The 13,767-nt window shown below is 60.1% G+C and overlaps 1 protein-coding gene across 2 annotated transcripts; it reads right to left on the bottom strand.

Annotated features, from left to right (window-relative positions):
* Positions 1-653: 653 nt before the first annotated feature.
* On the bottom strand, positions 654-12,938 carry PLK5 (polo like kinase 5 (inactive)). Of its 2 annotated transcripts, XM_054538582.2 has the most exons (15): positions 12,769-12,906; positions 11,598-11,711; positions 11,312-11,428; positions 10,362-10,491; positions 10,173-10,260; positions 9,969-10,064; positions 8,915-9,113; positions 8,636-8,762; positions 7,762-7,838; positions 7,252-7,336; positions 6,921-6,998; positions 4,864-5,020; positions 2,853-2,982; positions 2,663-2,773; positions 1,268-1,636 (listed from the first exon to the last, which is right to left on the bottom strand). In XM_054538582.2, the coding sequence occupies exons 1-15, from the start codon at positions 12,874-12,876 to the stop codon at positions 1,451-1,453; spliced, it is 1,803 nt and encodes a 600-aa protein (XP_054394557.2). In that variant the 5' UTR covers positions 12,877-12,906; the 3' UTR covers positions 1,268-1,450. The 2 variants fall into 2 exon arrangements, with proteins under 2 accessions (XP_024092557.3, XP_054394557.2); XM_024236789.3 differs by lacking the exon at positions 2,853-2,982 and having other exon boundaries at positions 654-1,636; positions 12,769-12,938.
* Positions 12,939-13,767: the final 829 nt, after the last annotated feature.

Below are 13,767 nucleotides of genomic sequence, written 5' to 3'. Positions count from 1 at the left end.
GGAATCTATTGAACCCGTGAGGTGGAGGTTGCAGTGAGCTGAGATCGCACCACTGCACTCCAGCCTGGGCGACAGAGCAAGACTCCGTCTCAAAAAACAAAAGAGCTACTGAGGGGCCTGGAGTCCTTCCACGATCGGCAAGGGCTTTTCTGTCATCAGCTCCGCACCCCTCGGCCTGCCTTAATGCCCCCTGTGAGCCTTCACACTTCCCCAGCCTCACTCATCCCAGGGGATGGCCAGATGTTTGAGTCTCCCACCGCTGGACACTTAGGTTGAGTTCAATTTTTTTTTTTTTTGAGACAAATTTTCGCTCTGTTGCCCATGCTGGAGTGCAATGGTGCGATCTCGGCTCACTGCAACCTCTGCCTCCTGGGTTCAAGTGATTCTCCTGCCTCAGCCTCCTGAGTAGCTGGGACTACAGGCCCCTACCACCACACCCAGCTAATTTTTTGTAGTTTTAGTAGAGACGGAGTTTCACCATATTGGCCAGGATGGTCTTGAACTCCTGAGCTCAAGTGATCTGCCTGCCTTGGCCTCCCAAAGTGCTGGGATTACAGGTGTGAGCCACCACGCCTGGCCTCGTATGACATTTTGACCTAACAACCAATGCTCCATCAGCCCAGAGAGGTCAGGTCCATGAGTGCACCCGTCCACCCTAGGGCAGCACAGGTGACGGTTGTGCCAACTCTGCCCCGGAGCATGGCCAGCCATCTTTCCAGCCTCAGTGTCGGCTTCTTTCCTGTCCACGCATTAAGCAAGTGTCCCGTGTTTTAGATTTGGAGTTATGGCAGAACCCCACTTCTGGTACTAATTTTGTTGTTGTTGAGACAGAGTCTTTGTTCTGTTGCCCAGGCTGGAGTGCAGTGGTGCAATCACAGCTCACTGCAGCCTCAACCTCCCACGCTCAAGCAATCCTCCCATCTCAGCCTCCCAAGTAGCTGGGACTACAGGCACGCAGCACCATGCCCAGCTAATTTTTTGTAGAGATGGGGTCTTGCCATGTTGCCCAGGCTGGTCTCAAACTCCTGGGCCCAAGCGATCCTCCTGCCTTGGCCTCCCAAAGTGCTGGGTTTCCAGGCATAAGCCACTACACTGGCCCTCTGGTGCTAATGTCTGCATTGGTGAAAATGTAACCCACCTCTGCCACTAAGAGAAACAGGGAGGATGCAATGTCACGTGGGGTCAACGTTCCTTTGCCAAAGCTCCTCAAACGCTTTCCCCCAAAGAGAGGCAGACCATGGCCTACAGCATTTCAAATTGTCTTTAATGAAAAAGGAAGAGATCCCAGCAAAGTCTGGGTTGAACAGTCGTGCCACAAGGCAAGAACCCACCTCCCGCATGCCCCCCAGCTCTCCCCCAGGACAGCCCCTCTAGGGGAGCCACACGAATGGAAATGGAGCCTGGGTCCCTGGCACTACCTTGCAGGGGTCCACTCTGACCCTCAGGGGCACTAGATACTCTGCAGCATGTGGAGGGCGTGGTGAAGGCGCTGTCGGGTGGTGGGGGCGCAGCCGTGGCTCCGCAGGACGTCCAGGGAGTAGGAGGTGCCAGGGGAGCCCTGCTCCCAGAGGGTGAGCTGCAAACCCTCACCCTCGCCACTCAGCACCAGTTGGGCCGGGACTCCACTGAAGCTCATCTGCAAAGGGTAAGATACCAGTCAAGGGGAGAAGGGTCCCCCTGCACCTGCCTCCAGCCCTGGCGCTCCAGGAGGACAAGTGGACACTGGACCCAGAGCCCCCAGCCTGGCCCCTAGAGCCTGCCCCAGACACAGGAACTCGGGGTCGGGAGGCCAAGTGCTCCACTGTACACCTGGGGAAACTGAGGCTCAGATGGGGGCTCCCCTGCCCACAGTCTTCCAGCAAGACCCTGACTTTTTTTTTTTTTTTTGAGATGGAGTCCTGCTCTGTCGCCCAGGCTGGAGTGCAGTGGCGCGATCTCAGCTCACTGCAAGCTCCGCCTCCCAGGTTCACGCCATTCTCCTGCCTCAGCCTCCTGAGTAGCTGGGACTACAGGCGCCCGCCACCACACCCGGCTAATTTTTTTTTTTTTTTTTTTTTTTTTGTATTTTTAGTAGAGACAGGGTTTCACTGTGTTAGCCAGGATGGTCTCGATCTCCTGACCTCGTGATCCGCCCACCTCAGCCTTCCAAAGTGCTGGGATTACAGGCGTGAGCCTCCGTGCCCGGACTTTTTTTTTTTTTTTTGAGACGAAGTCTTGCTTTGTCGCCCAGGCTGGAGTGCAATGGCTCGATCTCGGCTCACTGCAACCTCCACCTGCCAGGTTCAAGCGATTCTCCTGCCTCAGCCTCCTGAGTAGCTGGGATTACAGGAAGGCTCCACCATGCCCAGCTAATTTTTGTATTTTTAGTAGAGATGGGGTTTCACCATGTTGGTCAGGCTGGTCTCAAACTCTTCATCTTATGATCTGCCCGCCTTGGCCTCCCAAAGCACTGGGATTACAGGTGTGGACCACAGCGCCTGGTCCAAAAACATCGTGCATTTTCCATGCTATGGTTTTTGTACATAGGAGCCAATACTTTTTTTTTTTTTCCTGGAGGCAAATGCTTCCTAAGGCTCCCCCAAAGCTTGCTCCGTAACAGCCCAGGCGGGCCAGACCCCACCCTGCCGAGCCCCGGTGGCCCGAGTTTGAGCCCCGGGCTCACCTGCACCATCCCATCACTGAACAGCAGCAGCAGGGCTTGCTCAGAGGCCAGGAAGCGCAGGAGGCAGAGGCCGGGTCCAGCAGGTGGCACAGGTGTGGGGAGGGTCCCCTCCTGTGGACAGACTCGGCTGAGGTCATGTGACGCAGGGGACTTCCCGACCCCTCGCCCCCCCCAGCACCCCAGCTCTCACCTCCCGCAGCCGCCGCTGCAGGCAGCCGGTAAAGAGCTGCAGCACGGCCAGCTTGGCACCCAGCGGGCTGGGCACATTCCTCAGGGCGAAGGTTTCCAGCCTCCCGCGGTCGGGCATGTAGCACACTTGGCTGGGGCCAGGACACAGGGCCTCTGTCCCGGGCAGCCCAGGCCAGTGGACACCTTTCCATCCATCTACACCCCCTGGAATGGTGGCTTTAAGGAGCAGCTCTGCCCTGGTTACACCTTATCCATATGCCCAGTGCATGCTAATAAGGCCCCAGTGCGGCTCTCTGTCCTCTCTCCACCTCGGCTGACAGCTGGTCCACCCTTCCTGCCTTCCAACTCTGTCCACACTCCAGCCCCTCTCATCCCTCCCTGGTCACCAGCACAGCCCAGGCCTCCGCCACTGCCCGCCTGATCAACCCAGGCCTCCGCCACTCCCCACTGGCCCCCGTGTCACTCCCGCTAGAAAGATTGTGTTAAGGCCGGGCGCGGTGGCTCACACCTGTAATCCCAACACTTTGGGAGGTCCAGGTGGGAGGATCACCTGAGGTCGGGAGTTCGCGACTAGCCTGGCCAACATGGAGAAACCCCGTCTCTACTAAAAATACAAAATTAGCTGGGCGTGGTGGCGGGTGCCTGTAATCCCAGCTACCGCGATCTGGGAGGCGGAGGTTGTGGTGAGCCGAGATTGCACTCCAGCCTGGGCAACAAGAGCAAAACTCCGTCTCAAAAAAAAGAGACAGGGTCTTGTTCTGTCACCCAGGCTGGAGTGTAGTGGTGCAATCATAGCGCACTGGAGCCTTGACCTCCTGGGACCAAGTGATCCTCGCACCTCAGCCATCCAAGTAGCTGAGACCTACTGATGCATACCCTTGCAGTTGGCGAATTAAAAAAAAAAAAAAAAATTGGCCGGGCGCGGTGGCTCACACCTGTCATCCCAGCACTTTGGGAGGCCGAGGCGGGCGGATCACGAGGTCAGGAGATCGAGACCATCCTGGCTAACACGGTGAAACCCCTTCTCTACTAAAAATACAAAAAATTAGCCGGGAGTGGCCGGGCGCGGTGGCTCATGCCTGTAACCCCAGCACTTTGGGAGGCCGAGGTGGGTGGATCACCTGAGGTCAGGAGTTCGAGACCAGCCTGGCCAACATGGAGAAACCCCGTCTCTACTAAAAATACAAAATTAGCCGGGTGTGGTGGTGCATGCCTGTAATCCCAGCTACTCAGGAGGCTGAGGCAGGAGAATGGCGTGAACCCAGGAGGTGGAGCTTGCAGTGAGCCGAGATCGCGCCACTGCACTCCAGCCTGGGCAACAGAGTGAGACTCCATCTCAAAAAAAAATTAAAAAAAGAAAAAAGAGAAAAAAGAAAAATTTTGTAGAGAAAGGTCTTGCCATGTGGCCCAGGCTGATCTCAAACTGCTGGGCTCAAGCGCTTCTCCCACCTCAGCCTCCCACAGTGCCAGGATTACCAGTGTGCACCACCGCACCCAGCTAATTTTTAATTTTTTTGTGGAGATGGGGTCTTGCTATGAGGCCCAGGCTGATCTCAAACTGCTGGGTTCAAGCGAGTCTCGCACCTCAGCCTCCAACGTGCCAGGATTATAGGCGTGCGCCACCACGCCAAGCTAATTTTTAAAATTCTTGTAGGGATGGGGTCTTGCTACGTTGTCCAGGCTGATCTCAATCTCCTGGGCTCAAGCCATCCTCCTGCCTTGGCCTCCCAAAGCACAGGGCTGCTGCTTGTCATTCACGTCACTTTCTCAGAGACCCCTTCCCCTTCCCCCTACCCACACTACTGAGATTCACCTCTCCTCCTAATCTGTCTCTTCACTGGGTTCATTTCCTACAGAAATGCACTTGCTTATTTGTTTAGCGTTGTTCTCCCCAATCAGGCAGGGAGCACCTGTAGGTATACACAATAGGTGCTTAATAAATACTTGAGAGATGAATGAAAAAAGGCAGGGGGAGTGCCTGGTCCCTCAGGGCACAGGAGACCACAACTTACCCTCCGGGGGGTCGCAGGGCCATGTGGGTGCCGTCCCGAAGCAGAACACCACTGCCCCCGTCCGAGAGCTGGTAGCCAAAGCCGTATTTGCTGGAATAATCCACCCATTTGGGGGCCCAGAGGATGGGCTGCTGCTCTCCCAGGGGGTCCTGTGTGGCTGGGCACAAACAAAGGTATGCTGAGCCAGGGATCAGGGGTCAGGCATATAGCAGGCGCTCAATAAATGCGATGGACTGAAACCATGGGTGAGACCCTTCCCACGGCGGGGACCGGACAGAGGCTTGGGGGCTTTGGTGGTGGATTCCAGGAGACCAGACATCAACAGAAGCCATGGAACTGTAACTAATTTCTGGCTTGCAGAGGGACACTGTGGGATACTGGCGCACCCCTGGGAATGAGCAATTCTCAAATGCTTGCAATGCTCTGAAAATACTACACATTTCTGTGTGTGTGTGTTTTTGTTTTGTTTTGTTTTTTTGAGAAGGAGTCTTGCTCTGTCGCTAGGCTGGAGTGCAGTGGCGCAATCTGGGCTCACTGCAACCTCCACCTCACAGGTTCAAGTGATTCTCCTGCCTCAGCCTCCTGAGTAGCTGGGATTACAGGCATGTGCCACCATGCCCAGCTAATTTTTGTATTATTAGTAGAGATGGGGTTTCACCATGTTGGCCAGGATGGTTCGATCTCCTGACCTTGTGATCCACCCGCTTCGGCTTCCCAAAGTGCTGGGATGACAGGCGTGAGCCACCGCGCTCTGCCCCGTTTCTGGGTTTTTGCTTGTTTGTCTGTTGGCTTTTCAGACAGGGTCCCACTCTGTTGCCCAGGCTGAAGTGCAGTGGCACGATCTCAGCTCACTGCAGCCTCCACCTCAGAGCTCAAGTGATCCTCCTTCCTCAGCCTCTTGAGTATCTGGGACAACATGCATACACCACCATGCCCGGCTCATTTTTTTGTAGAGATGGGGTCTCGAGGCTGGACGCGGTGGCTCACGCTTGTAATCCCAGCACTTCGGGAGGCCGAGGCGGGCGGATCACGAGGTCAGGAGATCAAGACCATCCTGGCTAACAAGGTGAAACCTCGTCTCTACTAAAAATACAAAAATTAGCCGGGCGTGGTGGCGGGTGCCTATAGTCCCAGCTGCTGGGGAGGCTGAGGCAGGAGAATGGCGTGAACCCGGGAGGCGGAGGTTGCAGTGAGCCGAGATCACGCCACAGCACTCCAGCCTGGGCGACAGAGCAAGACTCCGTCTCAAAAAAAAAAAAAAAAAAAAAAAAAAAGCGCCCGGGCGTGGTGGCTGATGACGCCCGTAATCCTAGCACTTTGGGAGGCCGAGGCAGCCAGATCACCTGAGGTCAGGAGTTCGAGACTAGCCTGGCCAACATGGTGAAACCCTGTCTCTACTAAAAAAAATACAAAAATTAGCAGGTGTGGTGGCGGGCGCCTGTAATCCCAGGTACTTGGGAGGCTGAGGCAGGAGAATCACTTTGAACCCAGGAGGTGGAGGTTGCGATGAGCCAAGGTGGCACCATTGCACTCCAGCCTAGGCAACAGAGTGACACTCCGTCTCTTAAAAAAAAAAAAGAAAGAAAAGGAAAAGAAAAGGCTTCTGGGCTGGAGACCTGGCATGCGGTTTGGGGCTCCCTCTCTAAGGGTGGCAGTACATGTGGGTCAGTGGAGGCTCAGGGAGAGGAGGGGAGAGGAAGAGGGCTTGGGTTCTGGGACACTGGGGATAAGAGGGGTCCCCCTTTGGAGTGTGGCCTGTGGGCACAGGGCTCTGTGGACAATGTCCCAGGTCACATTTCCTCACTCACTGGGTCTCTGAGAAGACCGGGTCATGAATTTAAGAGACCCGGAAACGTGAGGCTGCCCCAGAGCCCTCTGTGCCAGGCTCTGCACACAGGAGGGCTAACCCACTCCCCTGATGTCACGGTATCCTGGTGCCTCCCTCACCCCTACTCCTCACCCCCAGAAATACCCAGGAGGGCCCAGGATGGGAATGAAGGCGATATTACTTGGCTACTAAGAGTAAAGGTGATCCTGGGGGCTGGGCTGGCTCCTACCCAGGGGGCCTACGTCCAGGCACAGCTGCAGGTGTCTGAGGGCCGCCTCCACCTCTGGCCACCAGCTCCCCTCGGGCCCTGGGAGGACAGGTGTATGTGCCGCAGACAGGCCTGGGTTCCCACCACCAGGCTCCTCCAACCAGCCCCACTTCCCGCGGCTCCATCCAGGAACATATCCTCAACCCAGAGGCGGCATTCCCATTTGACAGGCAGGAAAGGTGAGGCCGGGACGGCGGCTGTGACCCTGGTAAGCCACGGCCTTGGTCCCCCCCTCACTTGTAATTCCTCCCTCCCCACCTGCAGCCTCAGGCTGGGACGCGGATCTGCTCACCAGCCAGGTCACTCTGCAGGGTCCCTTGTGCGATCAGGTGGATGGGGCCTTCCAGGCAGGGAACCTCTTTCGCAGACAGGGAGCTCTGAGGTGGGAGCAGCAGGGGTGGGGGTGGCCCCAACCCCAGGGACAGGCGTGAGGTGGGTGGCGGGCTCTGGCCCCTGCCTGTGCCCTCCGTGCTCTGCACACAGAGGCACTGCTTTCCCCTTGGGAGGCAGCCTCAGAGTGTCTCGGAGGCATACAGTAGGTGCTCAATAAATGTGATGGACTGAAGCCATGGATGGGACCCTTCCCATGGCCTGGAGCCCGGCCCTTGGGAAACCCCAGGTGGGCACATTTGGACACAAATGGATCCCAGCTTTGACGCGTCAGGACGGGACGAGGGAGAGGGGGCAGGGCTTGGAGACCCCAGAAGGGGTTCAGAGAAGCCGGCATGGGGGAGGGGGTTTTAGCAGGGGCCAGCATGCCCTCCACCTGTGTCTCCCGGTGTCCCCCACCCTGATGTCTCACCTCGCTGTGCCACTCCATGGAGTCAGGGTCTGGCCCACCTTCTCCTGGACCCGAGGCCTCTTTAGGTGTGAAGGGGCCTGAGGGAGGTACAAGGCCTTGGAGGGGGCACAGCCTGGGCCCCAAGCCAGGGGTAGGGGGGCACCTGCCACCCACACCCACCCCTGATGTGGAGACAGAGCGGAGCAGGTGGCAGGTGTGGGAAGGTGGGGGAGGTGTGGGAAGGTGGGGGCAGGTGTGGGAAGGTGGGGGCAGGTGTGGGAAGGTGGGGGCAGGTGTGGGAAGGTGGGGGAGGTGTGGGAAGGTGGGGGAGGTGTGGGAAGGTGGGGGAGGTGTGGGAAGGTGGGGGAGGTGTGGGAAGGTGGGGGAGGTGTGGGAAGGTGGGGGCAGGTGTGGGAAGGTGGGGGAGGTGTGGGAAGGTGGGGGAGGTGTGGGAAGGTGGGGGAGGTGTGGGAAGGTGGGGGAGGTGTGGGAAGGTGGGGGCAGGTGTGGGAAGGTGGGGGCAGGTGTGGGAAGGTGGGGGCAGGTGTGGGAAGGTGGGGGAGGTGTGGGAAGGTGGGGGAGGTGTGGGAAGGTGGGGGAGGTGTGGGAAGGTGGGGGCAGGTGTGGGGAGGTGGGGGAGGTGTGGGAAGGTGGGGGCAGGTGGGGGGAGGTGGGGGAGGTGTGGGCAGGTGGGGGAGGTGTGGGCAGGTGGGGGCAGGTGTGGGAAGGTGGGGGCAGGTGTGGGAAGGTGGGGGCAGGTGTGGGAAGGTGGGGGCAGGTGTGGGAAGGTGGGAGGTATGAGCAGGTGGCAGGTGTGGGCAGGTTTTGGGCAGGTATTGGGCAGGTAGCAGGCGTGGGCAGGTGTCGGGCAGGTATGAGCAGGAGTGGTACTTACAGGGTGTTCGGCACTGGGTGAGCAGCCGCTGGCCCACCTTTCGGAAGATCCTGCCCAGAGGCGGGGGTATGGCGAAGATGGGGGGACTGTGGCAGGAGTGGGCCGGCAGCCGGTCTGGAGTGAAACCCTTTGGATGGGGATTTGGGGTTATCCCGGCTTAGGTCGCCCAGCCCCTGAGCACCTGGGTTACCTGGGACAGGGCGGGGCCTCCCTAGGCTGAGCAGGGCAGGCTCTGGCTCATCGCCTGCCGGAGACCCCACGCCGGGGACTGCCGCCCACCTGTGTGAAGAAGTCATCCTGCAGCAGGTGGTCCAGGCTGGGCCGCTCAGCCGGGTTGGGTGCTAGGAGGTGCGCAATGAGGCGGCGCGCATTGGCAGACAGATGAGCGGGTTCGGGGTAGTGGCCCTCACGGATGTTTTGGTACATCTCCGACAGGGGTGAGGCCATGAAGGGCGGGGTGCCGGTCAGCACCGTGTACCTGGGCCAGTTGGAGGGCAAGAATTCGGGTGTCCAGGCATCGCTCAGAGCTACCCCTGCCCACTTGGCCAGACCTGCCTACACAGCTTGGCTGTGCAACCCATATCGGCTTCCTCATCTCCCAACATCCGCCTGCACCTGGCACCCTGTGCATTCCCTGCTTGGTGGACACCAGCGTCTGTCCATCCCCCGCCTGCACCTGGCTCACCCCGAACTCACCTGCATACACCTTTTCAATGCTTCTATTTTTTTTTAAGACAGGGTCTCGTTCTGTCACCCAGGCTGGAGTGCCGTTGTGCAATCACAGCTCACTGCAGTCTCCACCTCCTGAGCTCAAGCAATCCTCCCAACTCAGCCTCCTGAATAGCTGGGACTACAGGTGCACACCACCACTCCTGGCTAATTTTTGTAATTTTTGTAGAGATAGGGTTTCGCCAACTTGGCCAGGCTGGTCTTGAACTCCTGGGCTCAAGCGATCCTCCTGCCTCGGCCTCCCAAAGCTCTAGGATTACAGGCGTGAGTCACTGCGCCTGGCCTCCACCTTCCAATGTTATCCCATGCCCACTCACACCTGCCCTGCGCCCACACGCTGCATCCCTGTACACATACGCCCTGACCTGCCTGTGCCACTGCCACCTGCCCACACCTGTCCACGTCTCTGTGCACACCCTCCCCCGTCCTCCCTCACACACGCATCCCCACACACGTCCTGTTCATACTGCACACTTGGTGGTGACAGGTGCCTGTTCCACGCGCCCCACCCTGCACAACGGTCCCCATCTGTTCCGTGCAGGCTCCCTCCCGCCACACCTGCCCCTCCGGAGGCCCTGCCCACCTTCTCCAGGACCCCACTCACATGAGGCAGCCCAGAGCCCAGATGTCCGACTGGCAGGAGTGACCATTTCTGGAGATAACCTCAGGGGCCAGGAAGTTAGGGGTCCCACAGAGTACTCTAGGAAGGGCGTCATGGGGGGCTCAGGAAGGCTGGGATCCCCGTGCCAGACTTCAGGGCCAGCCGTGCCCACCCGGACAGACTGCTCAGAGCCCCCCCGGCTCTCACCCGTGGCAGCGGCCCCCTGGCCCCACCTTGGCCGCCAGTCCCAGGTCTCCAATCTTCACCTCCATGTTCTTGTTAAGGAAGAAGTTACCTGGCAGTGGGAGGAGCATTGCGCATGGGGGCGGATCCGTGCCCACCTCCCGACACCCCCGCCCACAGCCCCCACCCACAGTTCCCCTTCCTGGCACTCACTGAGCTTCAGGTCACGGTGCACGATGCGCCGCTGGTGCAGGTAGCGCAGGCCGCTGACCAGGCCCCGCAGGTAGTAGCGCACCTCTGGCTCTGTCAGGGTCTGCCGTGCCCGCAGCACGTGGGCCAAAGACTGTAGGTGACCAGTGGCCCCGGATTAGAAGGCAAAGGTAAGCTCAACCTGGCCAAGGTGGTATGGCTGATTATGGGACGAGCACAGGTGAGCGCAGGTGCACACAGGTGAGCAAAGGTGACCAACCCCAATAGGAGCATGCGGATTCAGATGGGCCCAGGTGGCCACTGAGGGGGGCATGAACCTTTCCCCACAGGCCCAGCCGCCCGGCCCCGGTCCTGCACCTGGCACCACCTTGAGGGTGAACACGGCGCTGGTGGACATGCCCGTCAGCTTGAGAAGGGCCAGGTGATTAGGAGTGAACGCAGGCGGGGCATATTCTGGCACAGGTGGACCCAGGTGAGCTCAGGTCTACTTAATGGGCACAGTGAGTTCAAGGGGGTGTATGAAGTCATGATGACTAAGCTCAACTAGGCCACGGTGAGCACAGCGGGGTGCAGGAGGGGTGCAGGAGGGGTGCAGGTGACCACAGGTAGGCACAGGAGCATGCTGGTGGGCACAGGTGGGCATGGGTGATTCCAAGGGGGCCAAGAAGAAGCAAATACATTCTGATGGGCCCAGGCAGTCACAGGTGAGTCCGAGATGGGCCTGATGAGCACAGCATAAGCTGGGCCCAGGTGGATCAAGAGAGCCTAGGTGTGCCCAGGTGAGTAAAGGATGGACACAATTGGCCCCATGTAGGCATAAGAAGCACTGGCGAATGGACAGCAGAGGGCACACAGGATGGTACGGGGGCAGCGGTGAGGTGCAGATGGACACGGGGTGGACAGAGACGGGCACAGCTGACATGAATCCTGCCGTTTCCCCGCCCCCCGGGCACCTGGCGGCTGCAGTACTCCAGCACCATGTACACGTGGTCGCGGTCAGCAAAGTGTCCGTGGAAGGCCACGATGTTGCGGTGTCGCAGGCGGCTATGCAGGGCAATCTCACGCTCCACCTGCAGGCAGGGCCCCGGCATGTACCCACCCGCAGCGGGGCACAGGCTGCAGGATGCTTGCCTGCCTCGTGTACGATCTCATGCCCACCCAGGGCTGGGACGAAAGGGCAGGGCCTTCTTTGGGACACTCTGCGGGCTGCGGGCCCTGGGGACCGATGGGGACACGCACCTTTCCCCGTGGGCGAAGCCACCCGGCCCCAGCCCCGCCACATGGCACCACCTTGAGGGCGAACACAGCGCTGGTGGACAGGTCTGTCAGCTTGTAGCAGCGGCTGAAGGCGCCCTGTGGGGAGGGGTCAGCAGATCAGCGGGCAGGTGTGCACGGTTGTGCGAGCTGGCAGCGTGTACAGAGGCACAGGGCAGCCAGGGACGCAGGCGCGTCCAGGTCTCTTCACACACACACCGGGGAAAAAACAACACACAGCTCCCACTCTCCCACCTGGACACACAAGACATGATGCACACAAGAAGGCACAGAGACACAGACACACAGACACGTCCACGTCTGGTGCATACAGGCCACGGACCAGAAGACAGCACTGGATGCACAACACCACGCCTGAATACGACACACGAACACACAACGCCCAGACACAGAGTCACCATGCATGGACTCACAACAACACCCAGATACACAACTCAGCAACACACAAACACGTGAATATACAAGGTCTGGACACACAGTCACCATGTGTGGACACACAACACAATACCCAGCCACAGCACAGGAACACACAAACACATGAACACACAACACCCGGACACACAGTACAACACATGGACAAAGACACAGACACAAACACAACACAAGAACACACAACTCCTAGACACACCACATACGAACACGCAAACACACAAGCACACCACATGAACACACAACACCCAGACACACAACACAATGACTGGACACACAAAGGCATGACGCACAAACAACAGGTGAACAAGCAACACAACACCCAGATAGACACACACACACACAAACACCGCACAGCACCCAGACACTTGGAAGCAGCGGGCACAGACGCGGCACACTCAGACCCTCGCCAGGCTCGCACACACACCCAGAGGCAACACAGCGTCGCATCCCGAGGCCGAGCCGCACGCCCACACCCCAGACACGCAACCCACGGACACGCCGCGCAGCGCGCCCAACACGGTTCCCGCCATGCGAAACCCCGCACGGGAGGCCCCGCGGCTCCGGACGCGCGCCCGCGCCAGACCCCGAGCTCGCAGGGACGCGCCGTGCAGAACGCGCCGGATCGCCCGCGCCCCGGGACCCCAGCCCAGCCCAGCCCGGCCCGGCCCGGCCCCCTCGCGGACTCCGGGCGCGGGGCTCCCACCTTGCCGATCAGCTTCCCGCGCCTGTACACGCGGCCCGAGCCCGGGTCTCGCAGGAAGGCGGCGACCAGGGGGCGACTCCTGCGCCGCCGCCGCGGCCGGGGCTCCATCGCGCGGGCTCTGGCGCAGCTGGGCCCGGACCACCGCGCTGGGGCCGCCCCGGGGCGGCTCTGAGGGCGCAGGAGCCGCCGGGGCGCGTCTTATTCGCCGCGGGGGCGGGGAGGGGGCGGAGCCCGGGCGCTTGGCCAGCCCGGGGAGGGGCGGGAGGTGCCCGGCCGGGGAGTCGGGGGCGCGTGAGCGTCGGGGACGCCGCGTCTGGGGAAGTTCCCCGGACCAGAGCGAGCCCGAGTCCCAAGCGCCAACCGGGCGCCGGGGGCCGCGCTCAGCCCGCGAGCTCCTCCGACCCTGCACCCCCGGGCTGGCTGGGAACCGCTGATACGCCCGCTTTACGGAGCGGGAAACTGAGGCTGTCTCGCGCGTGGGGGGATGGGGGCTTCCGGGGGCCTCTCCCCCAAACTGCGCTTGAGGTATGAGCCTCGTCGTTCTGAATGTGTGCCATTTCGGGTCCTCCCTGCTGGCGGGTCCCTGGGGCCCACGTGAAAACGTGGGGCTTGATGGCCCTGGGCACTGGGGAGCCCCAGCAGAATTCGGAGCGGCAGAGAAGCCCAGCGTTCGTGATGCTGGGGCTGGTGGGGAGGGCGGTGAGGCCTGGGATAGGGACCCAGGAGGCAGGACCGGGGCTTGGGGACCCATGGGCTGGGGTCCTACAGGGTAGTGGATGTCCCATATGAGGGAGCTTCAGCCCAGATTAGGGATGCGCTGTGTGGAGCAACAGGTGGACCCTGGCTGGGGTTTGCACGGACAGCCCGGTGGGGACGTCCTTGAAATGGCGACCTCAGAGAGCATCAGAAACCTCAGAGAACTCAGAGAACAGCTGGGTGGGAAGACAGTGGGGTGCTTGGGACTCCCCCGGGATTGTGGGGGTGGTTGCTCCAAGCCCT

The sequence above is a fragment of the Pongo abelii genome, chromosome 20 (genome assembly GCF_028885655.2).
Source record: "Pongo abelii isolate AG06213 chromosome 20, NHGRI_mPonAbe1-v2.0_pri, whole genome shotgun sequence".
NCBI lineage: Eukaryota > Metazoa > Chordata > Mammalia > Primates > Hominidae > Pongo > Pongo abelii.
The sequence above is the reverse complement of the archived record's forward strand: the minus strand, read 5'-3'. Positions and strand labels throughout refer to the sequence as shown.

Excerpts from the sequence above, each read along its gene's own strand:
- PLK5 (XM_054538582.2), bottom strand. The coding sequence starts at position 12,876 with ATGGAGCCCCGGCCGCGGCGGCGGCGCAGGAGTCGCCCCCTGGTCGCC. Across the intron at positions 5,021-6,920 it reads CCTGGACGTAGGCCCCCTGG|CCACACAGGACCCCCTGGGA; the intron begins GTAGGAGCCAGC and ends GTTTGTGCCCAG. Across the intron at positions 2,983-4,863 it reads GCCCTGCGACCCCCCGGAGG|CCAAGTGTGCTACATGCCCG; the intron begins GTAAGTTGTGGT and ends TCCTGGCCCCAG.